Here is an 18,178-nt window from a genome sequence, read left to right as displayed (position 1 = left end):
GTACGAAGAACAGCCTTATCAGCATGGAATACTAGGTAAGGGGGCACACACAGCAAGGCAGCCATCTCGGATACTCTGCGTGCCAAAACAATAGCCAGTAAAAAGAGAACCTCCCAAGATAATAATTTCATGTCAAGGCCGTGCATAGGCTCAAACGGAGGCCTCTGCAAAACCTTAATAACAAGATTTAAACTCCAAAGAGGAGCGCTAGGTCGAAACACAGGTCTGATTCTAGACAGAGCCTGAACAAAAGACTGGACGTGTGAAAGCTCAGCAAGCCTCTTGTGCAGTAAAACAGATAGATAGGGCAGAAATATGTCCCTTAAGAGAGCTAGCCGAAAGGCCCTTCTCCAGACCATCCTGGAAACAATGACCTTATGCCAGGGAAATCCACGCTCTTCACACCAGAATAAGTAGGTCCTCCACACCTTATAATAGATAAGACGAGTAACCGGCTTACGGGCTTGAATGAGAGGATCAATAACTCTCTCAGAAAAACCTCTCTTGGCTAGGACTAAGCATTCAATCTCCACGCAGTCAGCCTCAGAGAATCTAGATTTTGATGAACAAAAGGACCTTGTTCCAGCAGATCACTGCGACAAGGTAACCTCCATGGAGGAGATGATGACATCCTCACTATATCCGCGAACCATATCCTTCGCGGCCACGATGGAGCAATCAGTATCACTGACGCCTGCTCCTGTTTAATGCGGGACACTACACGAGGAAGGAGTGGTAATGGTGTGAAAAGGTAGATTAGACTGAACCTCCAAGGCACTGCTAATGCATCTATTAGCTCCGCCTGAGGATCCCTGGACCTCGACCCATATCTGGGTAGCTTGGTATTGAGACGAGATGCCATGAGATTATCTCCGGTGTCCCCCACCTGTTGCATATCTCCGCAAACACTTCAGGATGGAGAGATCATTCCCCCGGATGAAAGGATTGTCTGCTGAGAAAATCCGCTTAACAGTTGTTCACACTTGGAATGTGGATCGCTGAAAGTGAACAGCTGTGGGCCTCCGCCCACTCCAGAATCTGAGATACTTCCCTCAATGCTAGGGAGCTTCTTGTTCCCCCTGATGGTTGATGTAAGCCACTGAAGTTATGTTGTCCGATTGGAATCTGATAAACTGGAAGCCAAGCCTTCAGAGCATTGAAGATCGCTCGAAGTTCAAAGATGCTGATCGGGAGGAGGGATTCCTCCCGAGTCCAGAGGACCTGTGCCTTCCTGGCACTCCAAATGCTCCCCATCCTGAAAGACTCGCATCCGTAGTCACAATCTCCCAGTATGGTCTCAAGAAGGACGTCCCTTGGGACAGGTGATCTGGACAAGGCAACCAGGAGAGCGATTCTCTCGACTGGTTGTCCAAAGAAATCTGTTGAGACCGATCTGAATAATTGCGGTTCCACTGTCTCAGCATGCACAGCTGAAGAGGTCTGAGATGGAATCTGGCAAAGGGTATGATGTCTATGCATCACACCATGAGACCAATTACCTCCATACACTGAGCCACAGATGGCCTGAAGGAGGTCTGGAGGGCAAGACAATTGGAAGTTAGCTTGTAAAGTCTCTAGTCTGTAAGAAATATCCTCATAGATATGGAATCTATTATCGTACCCAGGAACTCCACCCTGGTACTGGGAATAAGAGAACTCTTTTCCAAGTTTATCCTCCATCCATGAGATCGAAGAAGAGAAAGAAGAGCTTTTGAATGGTCCTCTGCCAGACGATAGGACGGTGCTTGAACCAAAATATTGTCGGCACAACTGCAATCCCTCTGGTTCTAGCCTCTGCAAGCAGAGCCCCTAAAACCTTTGTAAAACTCTTGGAGCAGGAGCAAGACCAAACAGAAGTGCAATGAACTGGAAGTGCTGGTCCAAGAATGTAAATCTTAGGAACTTGAATTGTTCCTTGAGTATAGGGACGTGAAGGTAGGCATCATTCAGGTCTATCGTGGTCATAAATTGAATGGACCTTATTGTCTCCATCTTGAACAAGGGGACAGACAGGAATTTGTTTAAACACTTTAGGTCCTGGTAAAATGACCCCTAGGACAAAGAGATCTCTCACACACCCTAGAAAAGCCTCTCTCTTTTCTGGCCTTGAAGACAGGTTTGATAAGAGGAATCTGCCCCTGGGAGGATGAGACTTGAAACCTATCCTGTATCCCTGAGCAATGACCTCCAGTATCCATGGGTCTTGCACGTCCCCAAACCAAGCTTCTGATAAGAGTGACAGCCTGCCCCCTACCAGATCAGGGGCCGCCCCTTCATGCCGACTTTGACTCGGCGGGCTTCTTATTCTGCTTCGATTTATTCAAGGACTGAGGAGGTTTCCAAGTTCCCTTAGACTGCTCTGGCTTTGCAGAGGGCTGCTGACATTGGGATTTGTCCAAACGAAAGGAATGAAAATTAGGACCTTGTCCCTCTTCTTATCCTGTAGTAAAATGGCACCTTTGCCTCCAGTAACCATGGATATAATAGAGTCCAAGCCTGGACCAAAAATAATCTTTCCCTTGAATGGGAGGGAAAGTAGTCTAGACTTCAAAATCATGTCCACAGACCAAGATTTCAGCCAGAGTGCCCTACGGGCTAGCACAGAAAAACCTGAAGCCTTGACGTTCAGGCGAATAATCTGCATATTTGCATCACAAATAAAAGAATTAGCTACCCTTAAGGCCCTAATTCTTTCCAGGATCATGTCAAAGTGACCCTTCACATCGATCAACTCAGATAAGGAGTTGCACCAGTAGGTAGCCGGTCCAGCAACCGCAGCAATAGCCGCTGCTGGTTGGCACAAATATCCTGTATGCTGAAACATTCTTCTCAGAGTTTCCAGCTTCTTATCCATGGGCTCTTTAAACAACAAACTATCCTCAAGTGGGATAGTAGTACGTTTAGCAAGCGTGGAGATAGCACCGTCTACCTTAGGGACGGAACCCCACAACTCCAACTGAGAGTCCGGAACCGGAAACAATTTCTTAAAGGAAGAAAAAGGGGAAAAAGAAGAACCAAGTCTTTCCAATTCATTCTTAATAATGTTCGCCATCTTTACGGGAACCGGGAAAGTCTGTGGTATAACCCTGTCCTCGTAGACCTTATCTAATTTAGGAATACAAGGTTCCTCAGGTAATTTAGGTTCTGGAACCTCTAAAGTAGCCACCATCTCCTTTAGCAGAAAGTGTAAGTGTTCAGTCCTAAATCTAAAGTCTGATCATCCGCAGCTGGAGGCTTAGAGGCAGCAGTTTCCGACCCAGAAAGAGCATCCTCTGAAGTATCAGAGGCGTCTTCATCATTGGATAAACTTGTATCAGATAAACCCAATAAGCTAGTAGATGACCCCTGGGAAGGATAGCAATATTTAACCTTTCGCTTAGCAGTGCGAGGTAAAGCACTAAAGGCCGCAAACACTGCCGTCTATAACTGTTCAGTAAAGTCTGGCGGTAAAAGGGCCCCTCCAGATGGAAGAATAGGAGTGCTACGGAAAACTGCATGTGTATTAGGAGATGAATGTAAGGTGCGCACCTCACGGGACGGAGACTATTCAGAGGTAGAAGGCTCAGTAGTACTAAACATATTAGCTATCTTTGATAAGATTACTTTATCAAGGCATGTGGAACATAATTGAGCAGGCGGTTCGTGGCCACCTCACAATATAGAAAAGCATTAGCTTTAGGTAAAGAGGGACTACCCTCTAACATATCAGAGTCCTCCATAGCTTGCGCTTATACAAAGGACTAAATAAAAAGATAAATGGCACCTTTAAACCCCCAATAGCTGGAGCACTCACCACCTCCTATAACCCAGGCCCAAGAGAGAAACCGCTTTGTCTCCAGACACCGCACGGTCAGTAAGAATAAAATCACTGTGACCATACCCGGTCACATGGTGCGCCATGCAGGACCACCCCTGCACCACTAAAAACGTGCCAAGCCTAACTGGCTGCGCAGCGCTCCAAAGTAAAAAGTAAAACCTGTATGTTCCAACAACTGCCTGAGCCACATCTCACACATGTCACAGCATAAACACGATATTAAAAATATGTGATTAATCCCTCCTGTTCAATAATCCCCTTCCGGAGACATAAACCCTTGATTCCATTCAGATAAAAGGAGTCACACTGTGACCCTGTCTTCATGCGTTATCAAACGTGTATAAAAAATGAAGCAATCTTACCGGAATCTATGTCGTGGAACAGAAACACAGCCTCTCAAGTTGACAGTCTGGTAGCATCGCTCCTGACTTGGACTTGAGTGATAGAAGCAGGCAGTGAAATTCGTCAACACTGATTGTTTAGGAGCTATTAATAAGAGTCTGGATGGGTTCGCAGAAAGACTCTCCCTGCATCTCCAGACTCTAGCATTCTCCAATGCTCTCACTGAGAGGCTGACAAGACTACTTGAAACTCCAGTCCCATTTCGAAGAGCACTGCCCTCCATAAGGAACTACTCTTCTGACACTTCTCTGCCAGCCTCCTGTGACGAAAGACAAAGAATGACTGGGGGATGAGGGGAGTGGGGGAGGTATTTAAGCCTTTGGCTGGGGTGTCTTTGCTCCTCCTGGTGGCCAGGTTCAGTATTTCCCACAAGTAAGGAATGAAGCCATGGCTCTCCTAATATTAAGATGAAAATTGTGTGCTTTTACAATTCTGCAGATTGGAAGTAATAGTGCAAGCAAGTGAGGAAAGTTTGTCCATCAACAGATAATTACAACAATTAAGATGTTATTTTTCACACTGATCTGATATCTAAATATATTAAGAGAGTATAGAAACGTCCTGTAATGACCAAGAGTTCTATAGGACTTTACAGCAGTGTTTCTTAATTCCAATCCTCAGGACCCATAACAGGTCACATTTTCATGATATCAAAATGAATCCGCTGATCAGTAACCATGCGTAATAACCTGCTCTTACACATTACTTTTTTTATACATAAAATATTTAGATATGCTTTCAGTATCTATTTTGCCCCTTCATGTAATTTACTGCTGAAAATTCTGCAATTCTTATTTCTCAGAACTTGAAATGCAATCTCCCAAATTATCAAGGTTAACTCTGCTACACATCTGTCCCTAATCAGTTTTATCAGATGACAACTGCAAAACCATGCATTTCATACTAACTTTATGACAATGGCTAGCCTGGTAGTCTGCTGACTAAAGCCCAGATTTGCTTCTCCAAATAGAGTATATGGTGGGAGAAGTTTGGCTTTCCAATTTACTAATTAACAAAATGTGCACAATCTTTTTATATTTACACTTTTTGAGTCACCAGCTCCTACTGAGCATGTGCAAGAATTCACAGAATATACTTATGCATTTGTGATTGGCTGATAGCCGTCACATGATACAGGAGGAGTGGAAATATACATAACTTTGAAATTTGTCAGAAAAAAAATCTCATTTTAAGTTCAGACTAAGTGCTATTGCATTGCCTTTTTATTATGCATTTGTCGATTATGCAAATCTACTATATTTACTGGTTCTTTAACAGCCAAGTTGCCTGTCTAGTAATACAATAATAAAGACGTGAAAAAGGGCAGAAGAACATCCCCATACCGTAATTGATCCTTTTCCTGCAGGTTTGCCATTTCTAAGCAAAAGGGGCCTTGTTAATTTCTTACTTGCAACAACCTGGTGCAAAAATAAAATAAAGTAAATGCTCAGTAACTTATTAACTGTACAGGTATTTCATTAAAAATAAATATAAGTTATGTAACACAAAAAGTACATAGAAGCAGAAGTTTCTTAGACAAAAAGGTATAAAAGTAAGAAAATATTGAAAAAATACTTATCAGAAATCTGAAATATATAACAAAAAGAGAGAAATAAAAAGAGAGATAAAAAAAACAACAGTTACTGGTCTTGTAAAGTTCAAGCCGTGTGATTTATTCACAGATCCACATTAGACATACAAAAAGAATAATGACATTTCAGGGCACTAATGCCGCTTCCTCAGACTATTAGTGCCCTGTAACTTCCCTATTCTTTTGTATGCCTGGTATTATTGATTTACAAACAAAATCACATGGCTTGAACTTTACAAAACAAGTGAGTGCGTATCTGTGATTTCAATAGCTTTTATACAACACCCTGGTATTTATACATCTTTTGGTATATACTGTATATACACACACACACACCTTTTTGTGTATTTAAATATATGTATTTAAATTATTATAAATATAAATAACACCCCATTTTTCCACATTAAAATCCCATCTTTCTTCCTGTACGTCTCACTTTACAAATAAATGGCCATATGCTTTATTCAAAATCATATGTTGTATGTTTTCAAGTACAAGCACTTACAATTTGCGTCAAAATGCTGCATATTTTCCTGCTTATTCCAGGAGAGATTCAAATTTTAATTCAAGTGAATGTTACGTAATTGCTTGATATTTGCATGTAGCAAAAGCTTGTATAGTTGCTTGGAAATCATTATAAATGCTTGTATCATTGCTTGTAAACCCCATGAAAACGTGTACATAATACAACATGTCTAGCAAAGACTTAAAAAAAAATGCAAATAAGTAGTTTTCATGCAAGGGTTGCGTACAATGAAAAAACAGACTAATACTAAGGTACACTTATTAAAGCTAAGGGTCTTGTACATCTCAAAATTTCCCTTTTTTTTTTATATACTGGCTCCGGAATTTCAAGCATGTTTTGACATAAACCAGACAGCTCACTTGATTCTGAATAGGCACCTACAGTGGACATTGATAGCTGGAGCAACTTGTCTCCAATTATCTGTGTAAACTACATTCATTGTAATCCTATCCCCATAATTCAAGATTCTTTTCTTTTTTACAGCATTGTAAAACCTGCCCCTTTAATATTATTGCTCTCTCAGCTCATAGGGTTGTCAAGGTATATGTAAGGTTAATAAATATATATTTTAATCATATATTTCAAGATTAATAAATATATATATTTAATCAGATATTTTGCTGGTCAGTAAAAAAATGACTCATATCATTCAGAAGAACTGACTTCAAACATGTTTAATTCTCCCCCACTTTTTCAATTACACAGGAAACTCTTAAAGATTATTTTAAAAGAGACATCCCTAGCTAAAGTGTGAACATGAAGCTCATACCAAATTTGCTCTAATCAACTTACAGTTTGAGACAGGATGAGTCATAAAAGGTAAATTAAGAGGATAGATTGTCAGATAGGTGACACCACACAGTGTATGGAGACGGGGCGTCTGGAATTTTCTTTGAAGCTTGATAAGATGGAAATTAGCTTAATGGAATCTCAAAGACACATGTTAAGGTGTGACTTTGAGATTTACTGAACATACAGCAAATAATCTTTTTTTTTTTTAATGCATGTATTAAATATAGAAATTTGGGAAATTGTCTGATTCTCTATTACATGGATATTTGCGTCATAGGTAACTGTTTTAGTCAGTCAAAAATGTTTAATAACCTCTGTATTGTTTGTATTTTTCAGACATATAAGGGCTTATTAGAAACATAAAATATGGTATATTCATATTAGAACACAATGCAGACAGAACTATTGGAAATATAAAAATAGGCTGTTATTTCTATAGAAATGCCAGGATACTTGATACTGATAAAATTATAATGCATTTTAAGCTAATAATTAGCAGTATTAAATTGCCTTAATATAATAAAATGTTAATAAGATAACATATTTGGTATCAGAATAATCAGAAAAAATAACCTAATATTAACCATCTATAATTGGGGTTATATATGATTAATGCAAAGAGTGTGATCTGATTAAATAACCATGTTATGAGAATAATTAACTTGTCAAAAATGTTTTAGAAATGTAAAGGTGAATTTGTTTTGTCTGTATGACTGCTGCCACCTAAGGGCCAATACCGGTATGACAGTTAAGGGAATTTAACTGTTCAAAAGATACGTTGCCATGGTAAACATGCTTCAACTCTAAGGGCGGACCAGGGACAAGCACGAGGGACAATCCGAGACAAGGTTTCCATTTGGGCGTTTCCAATTTCACCAGTGAGGAGAACCACATAAAGTTATTGCAAGATAGAGAGAGACGAATGATCTGCTGAGCTAAATTGTAACAGGAAGCTGGCGAAAAATACCATTTAATCAAGCTAAGATAATCTACTCTTCTCATTGACTGCAAAATTATACTTATTGGTAATTCTGAGGTGAAAATATTCCTATTAAGGAATATCGGATATCGATTGGTTTATTTGGTAAAGTATACTAAGTTATTTTAGAATAAGTTATATGCATAGTCACTACAGTTAAATTACAATTGGAAGATTGGAGAAAGCAAATTGTGTTTTTAAATTGTATTGCATAACCTTGAATGGCTCTTAGCCTGCCTATTTGTATGCAAACATTTAAAGTAAACATTTACTATTGCTGTATGTAGCAGAGTTAAAGAAGTAGTTGTATTTCAAGATTGTATTTCATAAGCCTATGTGTTGTTTTAAATTTGTATCTGGTAGACTAAGTAATTTATCTGTGCAAGTTCTGATGTTTTAAATTAATATTGTATTAGGATAAATTGCAGTTAAATAGCAGAATATATATATATATTATCCTATTGTTTAAATTAGCACTGTAAATCATATTGCTGAATGTTTGTAGCTTCTACTTTTAGTCTCATTGTAATATTTTAAATGCAGCTCTGAATGAAAGGTTGGTTTTAAAGACATTTTTCTGAGTTTTGTAAGAAGGATAGCATATCTTAATAGTTGGTTTTAACGTATATAATATTGTGTCATATTCTGGTATTGCAAATATATTTCAATATGTTCATGGATATTAACTAAATAAAAGAATTCGGATATTTATATTAATTGTATGGTTTCTAGTAGATGCATGTTGGTTAAGGATTTCTATTTTTAAGGATAATTATTAAATATATTGTGTTATAACCCTGCCATAAGCTGATATATTATTTGGAGAGCACTACTTAGATTTTCATAAATATACTGACAGGGTGGGTAATATAAGATCTAAACCGGAGGATACAGGGTATAACAGAACACTCATATTTAGAGTCTTGAAATATCAAGACAAGATAGAACTGTTTAAACACTATAGGGAACTTGGTACACTAATTGTAAACAATCATAAAATACTGATGTTCCAAGATTTTCTAACGAAACTCGAATAAAAAGGAAAAATATGTCCCACTATTTCTCTCAATTTACCGAAAAAGGTTGTAAAGTTAGAATGTTATATCCAGCTAAACTATGGGTGGACGTTAAGGGAAAAATTAACATATTAAACACTTAAAATACTTAAATCATCTTATTTAAGGAACCAAGGTTTATCCTTACGGAAAATAGGGTCAATAAAATTCGTACTTTTTTGTTACCCGAGTGACCAAAGGTCAGTTAACATAGGATATTTGCTCGGTAGGGGTATGTTAGGAGTTCTGTGGGGTTTTTTTGTTTTTTTGTTTTGTCTTTTTCTTGTTTTGTCGCTCCATCTCTCTATGCATCCTTTAAGTATTCAGAGTACCTTTAAATGGGTACACAGCTGACTATCCGGTCATGGAATGTTGAGGGAATTTCTTCCCCAATAAAACGCAAGCAAATAATAGCACAGCTGGGTAGACATGCCCCCGACATTGCCATGATTCAGGAAACGCATCTTAAGGAGAGTGAATTAAGCAAGTTAAGGACTCGATGGGTGGGGGAAGTATTGGCCCCATCTTCAACTAAAAGGAGCTGTGGTGTTGCAATTTTAATTACGATTATGTCCTAAGTTAGACAGATCCTCAACTAAAAAACATAATTTATGCTTACCCGATAAATTTATTTCTCTTGTGGTGTATCCAGTCCACGGATCATCCATTACTTGTGGGATATTCTCATTCCCAACAGGAAGTTGCAAGAGGACACCCACAGCAGAGCTGTCTATATAGCTCCTCCCCTCACTGCCATATCCAGTCATTCGACCAAAAACAAGCAGAGAAAGGAGAAACCACAGGGTGCAGTGGTGACTGTAGTTTAAAATTAAAAAATACCTGCCTTAAAATGACAGGGCGGGCCGTGGACTGGATACACCACAAGAGAAAACATAATTTATGTTTACCTGATAAATTTATTTCTCTTGTAGTGTAGTCAGTCCACGGGTCATCCATTACTTATGGGATTATATCTCTTCCCCAACAGGAAGTTGCAAGAGGATCACCCAAGCAGAGCTGCTATATAGCTCCTCCCCTCACATGTCATATCCAGTCATTCGACCGAAACAAGACGAGAAAGGAGAAACCATAGGGTGCAGTGGTGACTGGAGTTTAATAAAAAATTTAGATCTGCCTTAAAAGACAGGGCGGGCCGTGGACTGACTACACTACAAGAGAAATAAATTTATCAGGTAATCATAAATTATGTTTTCTCTTGATATAAGTGTAGTCAATCCACGGGTCATCCATTACTTATGGGATTCTAATACCAAAGCTAAAGTACACGGATGAAGGGAGGGACAAGGCAGGAACTTTAAACGGAGGGAACCACTGCCTGAATTACCTTTCTCCCAAAAATAGCCTCAGAAGAAGCAAAAGTGTCAAATTTGTAAAACTTTGAAAAAGTGTGAAGTGAAGACCAAGTCGCAGCCTTGCAAATCTGTTCAACCGAAGCCTCATTTTTAAAGGCCCAGGTGGAAGCCACAGCTCTAGTAGAATGAGCTGTAATTCTTTCAGGAGGCTGCTGTCCAGCAGTCTCATAGGCTAAACGTATTATGCTACGAAGCCAAAAAGAGAGAGAGGTAGCCGAAGCCTTTTGACCTCTCCTCTGTCCAGAGTAAACGACAAACAGGGAAGAAGTTTGACGAAAATCTTTAGTTGCCTGCAAATAGAACTTCAGGGCACGGACTACGTCCAGATTATGCAAAAGTCGTTCCTTCTTTGAAGAAGGGTTAGGACACAATGATGGAACAACAATCTCTTGATTGATATTCCTGTTAGAAACTACCTTAGGTAAGAACCCAGGTTTAGTACGCAGAACTACCTTGTCTGAATGAAAAATCATATAAGGAGAATCACAATGTAAGGCAGATAACTCAGAGACTCTTCGAGCCGAGGAAATAGCCATCAAAAACAGAACTTTCCAAGATAACAGCTTAATATCAATGGAATGAAGGGGTTCAAATGGAACGCCTTGCAGGACGTTAAGAACTAAGTTTAAGCTCCACGGCGGAGCAACAGTCTTAAACACAGGCTTAATCCTAGCCAAAGCCTGACAAAAAGCCTGAACGTCTGGAATTCCTGCCAGACGCTTGTGTAGAAGAATAGACAGAGCAGAAATCTGTCCTTTTAACGAACTAGCGGATAAGCCCTTTTCTAAACCCTCTTGTAGAAAAGACAATATCCTAGGAATCCTAACCTTACTCCATGAGTAACTCTTGGATTCGCACCAATACAAATATTTACGCCATATCTTATGGTAAATTCTTCTGGTAACAGGTTTCCTAGCCTGTATTAAGGTATCAATAACCGACTCCGAGAAGCCACGCTTTGATAGAATCAAGCGTTCAATCTCCATGCAGTCAGCCTCAGAGAAATTAGATTTGGATGGTTGAAAGGACCCTGAATTAGAAGGTCCTGCCTCAGAGGCAGAGACCATGGTGGACAGGACGACATGTCCACTAGGTCTGCATACCAGGTCCTGCGTGGCCACGCAGGCGCTATCAGAATCACCGATGCTCTCTGCTGTTTGATCTTGGCAATCAGTCGAGGAAGCATCGGAAATGGTGGAAACACATAAGCCATGTTGAAGACCCAAGGGGCTGTCAGAGCATCTATCAGCACCGCTCCCGGGTCCCTGGACCTGGATCCGTAGCAAGGAAGCTTGGCGTTCTGGCGAGACGCCATGAGATCCAGATCTGGTTTGCCCCAACGATGAATCAGTTGAAGACCTCCGGATGAAGTTCCCACTCCCCCAGATGAAAAGTCTGGCGGCTTAGAAAATCCGCCTCCCAGTTCTCCACGCCTGGGATGTAGATTGCTGACAGGTGGCAAGAGTGAGACTCTGCCCAGCGAATTATCTTTGAGACTTCCAACATCGCTAGGGAACTCCTGGTTCCCCCTTGATGGTTGATGTAAGCCACAGTCGTGATGTTGTCCGACTGAAATCTGATGAACCTCAGAGTTGCTAACTGAGGCCAAGCTAGAAGAGCATTGAATATTGCTCTTAACTCCAGAATATTTATTGGGAGGAGTTTCTCCTCCTGAGTCCATGATCCCTGAGCCTTCAGGGAATTCCAGACTGCGCCCCAACCTAGAAGGCTGGCGTCTGTTGTTACAATCGTCCAATCTGGCCTGCGAAAGGTCATCCCCTTGGACAGGTGGGGCCGAGAAAGCCACCATAGAAGAGAATCTCTGGTCTCTTGGTCCAGATTTAGTAGAGGGGACAAATCTGAATAATCCCCATTCCACTGACTTAGCATGCACAATTGCAGCGGTCTGAGATGCAGTCGCGCAAATGGTACTATGTCCATTGCTGCTACCATTAAGCCGATTACTTCCATGCACTGAGCTACTGACGGGTGTGGAATGGAATGAAGGGCACGGCAAGCCTTTAGAAGTTTTGATAACCTGGCTTCCGTCAGGTAAATTTTCATCTCTACAGAATCTATAAGAGTCCCTAGGAAGGGAACCCTTGTTAGTGGTAATAGAGAACTCTTTTCCACGTTCACCTTCCACCCATGCGACCTCAGAAATGCCAGAACTATCTCTGTATGAGACTTGGCAGTTTGAAAACTTGACGCTTGTATCAGAATGTCGTCTAGGTACGGAGCCACCGCTATGCCTCGCGGTCTTAGTACCGCCAGAAGTGAGCCCAGAACTTTGGTAAAGATTCTTGGAGCCGTAGCTAACCCGAAGGGAAGAGCTACAAACTGGGAATGCCTGTCTAAGAAGGCAAATCTTAGGTACCGATAATGATCCTTGTGAATCGGTATGTGAAGGTAGGCATCCTTTAAGTCCACAGTGGTCATGTACTGACCCTCTTGGATCATGGGTAGGATGGTTCGAATAGTTTCCATTTTGAATGATGGAACTCTTAGGAATTTGTTTAGGATTTTTAAGTCCAAGATTGGTCTGAAGGTTCCCTCTTTCTTGGGAACCACAAACAGATTTGAATAGAATCCCTGCCCGTGTTCCGTCCGCGGAACTGGGTGGATCACCCCCATTAGTAAGAGGTCTTGTACACAGCGTAGAAACGCCTCTTTCTTTATTTGGTTTGCTGATAACCTTGAAAGATGAAATCTCCCTTGTGGAGGAGAAGCTTTGAAGTCCAGAAGATATCCCTGAGATATGATCTCCAACGCCCAGGGATCCTGGACATCTCTTGCCCAAGCCTGGGCGAAGAGAGAAAGTCTGCCCCCCACTAGATCCGTTTCCGGATAGGGGGCCCTCTCTTCATGCTGTCTTAGGGGCAGCAGCAGGTTTTCTGGCCTGCTTGCCCTTGTTCCAGGACTGGTTAGTTTTCCAGCCCTGTCTGTAACGAGCAACAGCTCCTTCCTGTTTTGGAGCGGAGGAAGTTGATGCTGCTCCTGCCTTGAGGTTACGAAAGGCACGAAAATTAGACTGTTTGGCCTTTGATTTGGCCCTGTCCTGAGGTAGAGCATGGCCCTTACCTCCCGTAATGTCAGCGATAATTTCTTTCAAGCCGGGCCCGAATAAGGTCTGCCCTTTGAAAGGAATATTAAGCAATTTAGATTTAGAAGTCACGTCAGCTAACCAGGATTTAAGCCATAGCGCTCTGCGCGATTGGATGGCGAATCTGGAGTTCTTAGCCGTAAGTTTGGTTAAATGTACGACGGCATCAGAAACAAATGCGTTAGCTAGCTTAAGTGCTTTAAGCTTGTTCATAATTTCATCCAATGGAGCTGTGCGAATGGCCTCTTCCAGAGACTCAAACCAGAATGCCGCCGCCGCAGCAGTGACAGGCGCAATGCATGCAAGGGGCTGTAAGATAAAACCTTGTTGAACAAACATTTTCTTAAGGTAACCTAATTTTTTATCCATTGGATCTGTAAAGGCACAACTATCCTCCACCGGGATAGTGGTACGCTTAGCTAAAGTAGAAACCGCTCCCTCCACCTTAGGGACCGTCTGCCATAAGTCCCGTGTGGTGGGGTCTATAGGAAACATTTTCCTAAATATGGGAGGAGGGGAAAAAAGGCACACCGGGTCTATCCCACTCCTTGCTAATAATCTCTGTAAGCCTTTTAGGTATAGGAAACACGTCAGTACACACCGGTACCGCATAGTATCTATCCAACCTACATAATTTTTCTGGAATTGCAACCGTGTTACAATCATTCAGAGGCGCTAATACCTCCCCTAGCAATATGCGGAGGTTCTCAAGCTTAAATTTAAAATTAGAAATCTCTGAATCCAGTCTCCCTGGATCAGATCCGTCACCCACAGAATGAAGCTCTCCGTCTTCATGTTCTGCAAATTGTGACGCAGTATCGGACATGGCTCTCACATCATCAGCGTGCTCTGTCCTTAACCCAGAGCTATCACGCTTGCCTCTTAATTCTGGCAATTTAGATAATACTTCTGTCATAACAGTCGCCATGTCTTGCAAAGTGATTTGTAAGGGCCTCCCTGATGTACTTGGCGCCACAAAATCACGCACCTCCTGAGCGGGAGGCGAAGGTACTGACACGTGAGGAGAGTTAGTCGGCATAACTTCCCCCTCGTTGTCTGGTGATAATTTCTTTGCATGTAAAGACTGACTTTTATTTAAAGTTACATCAATGCATTTAGTACACAACCTTCTATGGGGCTCCACATTGGCCTTCATACATAGTGAACAAACAGATTCATCTGTGTCAGACATGTTTAAACAGACTAGCAACGAGACTAGCAAGCTTGGAAAATACTTTTCAAATAAATTTACAAGCAATATAAAAAACTCTACTGTGCCTTTAAGAAGCACAAAAAGCTGTCACAGTTGAAATAACAATGAACCAAATTAGTTATAGCAACCAAATTTTCACAGTAAATGTATTAAGTTAGCAAAGGATTGCACCCACCAGCAAATGGATGATTAACCCCTTAATACCCAAAAACGGATAACAATTTAATAATTAACGTTTTTATCACAGGTCTGCTGTGACTGATTACCTCCCTCAAAATGAATTTTGAAGACCCCTGAGCTCTCTAGAGACGTCCTGGATCATGGAGGATGAAGTAGGAAGATTGTGACTGAATTTTTACTGCGCAAAAAAAGCGCTAAAATAGGCCCCTCCCACTCATATTACAACAGTGGGGAAGCTCAGTTAACTGTTTCTATGCAGAAACAAAAGTTAGCCATGTGGTAAAAATCATGCCCCAATAAGTTTTATCACCAAGTACCTCACAAAAAAATATTAACATGCCAGTAAACGTTTTGAACATACATTTTAAAAGTTATGAAGTGTTATTAATAAGCCTGCTACCAGTCGCTTTTACTGCAGTTAAGGCTCACACATTACTTCAGTATTAACAGTATTTTCTGAGTCAAATTCCATTCCCTAGAAAAATACTTCAGTGTACACACACTCCTCAGCCTAATACCAGTCGCTACCACTGCATTTAAGGCTGAACTTACATTACATTGGTATCAGCAGTAATTTCTCAGTCAATTCCATTGCTTAGAAAAATAATTTACTGCACATACCTCGTTTGCAGGGGGGGCCTGCATGCTATTCCCCTTTTCTGAAGTTACCTCACTCCTCAGAATGTGCGAGAACAGCCAGTGGATCTTAGTTACGTCTGCTAAGATCATAGAAAACGCAGGCAGATTCTTCTTCTAATGCTGCCTGAGAAACAAACAGCACACTCCGGTGCCATTTAAAATAACAAACTTTTGATTGAAGAAATAAACTAAGTTTAAAAACACCACAGACCTCTCACAACGACCTATCTTTAGTTAGGTTGCAAGAGAATAACTGGATATGACATGTGAGGGGAGGAGCTTTATAGCAGCTCTGCTTGGGTGATCCTCTTGCAACTTCCTGTTGGGGAAGAGATATAATCCCATAAGTAATGGATGACCCGTAAGCATAAATTATGTTTTCTCTTGTAAGGTGTATCCAGACCACGGATCATCCATTACTTGTGGGATACCAATACCAAAGCTAAAGTACACGGATGAAGGGAGGGACAAGGCAGGTACCACTGCCTGTAAAACCTTTCTCCCAAAAATAGCCTCCGAAGCAAAAGTATCAAATTTGTAGAATTTTGAAAAAGTATGAAGCGAAGACCAAGTCACCGCCTTGCAAATCTGTTCAACAGAAGCCTCATTTTTAAAGGCCCATGTGGAAGCCACAGCTCTAGTAGAATGAGCTGTAATCCTTTCTGGAGGCTGCTGGCCAGCAGTCTCAAAGGCTAAGCGCATTATGCTTCTTAGCCAAAAAGAAAGAGGTTGCCGAAGCCTTTTTACCTCTCCTCTGTCCAGAGTAGACAACAAACAAAGCAGATGTTTGACGAAAATCTTTAGTAGCTTGTAAGTAAAACTTTAAAGCACGAACCATGTCCAGATTGTGTAATAGACGCTCCTTCTTTGAAGAAGGATTAGGACACAAAGACGGAACAACCTCTTGATTGATATTCTTATTAGATACCACCTTAGGTAAAAACCCAGGTTTGGTACGCAGAACTCCCTTATCTGCATGGAAGATCAGATAAGGAGAATCACATTGTAAGGCAGATAACTCGGAAACTCTACGAGCCGAGGAAATAGCTACCAAAAAAAGAACTTTCCAAGATAAAAGTTTGATATCTATGGAATGAAGAGGTTCAAACGGAACCCCCTGAAGAACTTTAAGAACCAAATTTAAGCTCCAAGGTGGAGCAACAGGTTTAAACACAGGCTTGATTCTAACTAAAACCTGACAAAATGCCTGAACGTCTGGGACATCCACCAGACGCTTGTGCAAAAGAATAGATAGCGCAGAAATCTGTCCCTTTAAGGAACTAGCTGACAATCCTTTCTACAATCCTTCTTGGAGAAAAGATAATATCCTGGGAATTCTGACCTTACTCCATGAGTAGCCCTAAGATTCACACCAATAAAGATATTTACGCCATATTTTATGATAGATTTTCCTGGTGACAGGCTTCCGTGCCTGAATTAAGGTATCAATGACTGACTCGGAGAAACCACGCTTTGATAAAATCAAGTGTTCAATCTCCAGGCAGTCAGCCTCAGAGAAATTAGATTTGGATGGTTGAAAGGACCTTGAAGTAGAAGGTCCTGTCTCAGCGGCAGAGTCCATGGTGGAAAGGATAACATGTCCACCAGATCTGCATACCAAGTCCTGCGTGGCCACGCAGGCGCTATCAAGATCACCGATGCTCTCTCCTGCTTGATTTTGGCAATCAGACGAGGGAGCAGAGGAAACGGTGTAAATACATAAGCCAGGTTGAAGGACCAAGGCGCTGCTAGAGCATCTATCAGCGTTGCCTTGGGGTCCCTGGACCTGGATCCGTAACAAGGAAGCTTGGCGTTCTGGCGAGACGCCATGAGATCCAGTTCTGGTTCGCCCCAACGAAGAACCAATTGTGCAAACACCTCCGGATGGAGTTCCCACTCCCCCGGATGAAAAGTCTGTCGTTCTCTATACCTGGGATATGGATAGCTGATAGGTGGCAAGAGTGAATCTCTGCCCAGCGAATTATCTTTGAGACTTCTAACATCGCTAGGGAACTCCTTGTTACCCCTTGATGGTTGATGTAAGCCACAGTCGTGATGTTGTCCGACTGAAATCTGATGAACCTCATTGTCGCTAGATAAGGCCAAGCCTGAAGAGCATTGAATATCGCTCTTAGTTCCAGAATGTTTATTGGAAGGAGTGACTCCTCCTGAGTCCACGATCCCTGAGCCTTCAGGGAGTTCCAGACTGCACCCCAACCTAGAAGGCTGGCATCTGTCGTTACAATTGTCCAATCTGGCCTGCGAAAGGTCGTACCTTTGGACAGATGGAACCGAGATAGCCACCAGAGAAGAGAATCCCTGGTCTCTTGGTCCAGATTCAGTATATGGGACAAATCTGTGTAATCCCCATTCCACTGACTGAGCATGCATAGTTGCAGCGGTCTGAGATGTAGGCGTGCAAACGGCACTATGTCCATTGCCGCTACCATTAAGCCGATTACTTCCATGCACTGAGCCACCGAAGGGCGAGGAATGGAATAAAGAACA

At 41.5% G+C, this 18,178-nt stretch overlaps 1 protein-coding gene across 1 annotated transcript in view; it reads right to left on the bottom strand.

Moving 5' to 3' along the window:
* The window catches only part of CPNE3 (copine 3), a 258,436-nt gene that overhangs the window by 193,445 nt on the left and 46,813 nt on the right, over window positions 1-18,178 (bottom strand). The window contains exon 4 of the mRNA XM_053715177.1: window positions 5,563-5,637. Coding sequence (XP_053571152.1) covers window positions 5,563-5,637 — 75 coding nt within the window. The remainder of the gene's footprint in view (window positions 1-5,562; window positions 5,638-18,178) is intronic.

Source organism: Bombina bombina, chromosome 5 (assembly GCF_027579735.1).
Source record: "Bombina bombina isolate aBomBom1 chromosome 5, aBomBom1.pri, whole genome shotgun sequence".
NCBI lineage: Eukaryota > Metazoa > Chordata > Amphibia > Anura > Bombinatoridae > Bombina > Bombina bombina.
This window is presented reverse-complemented; position numbering and strand designations above follow the sequence as displayed.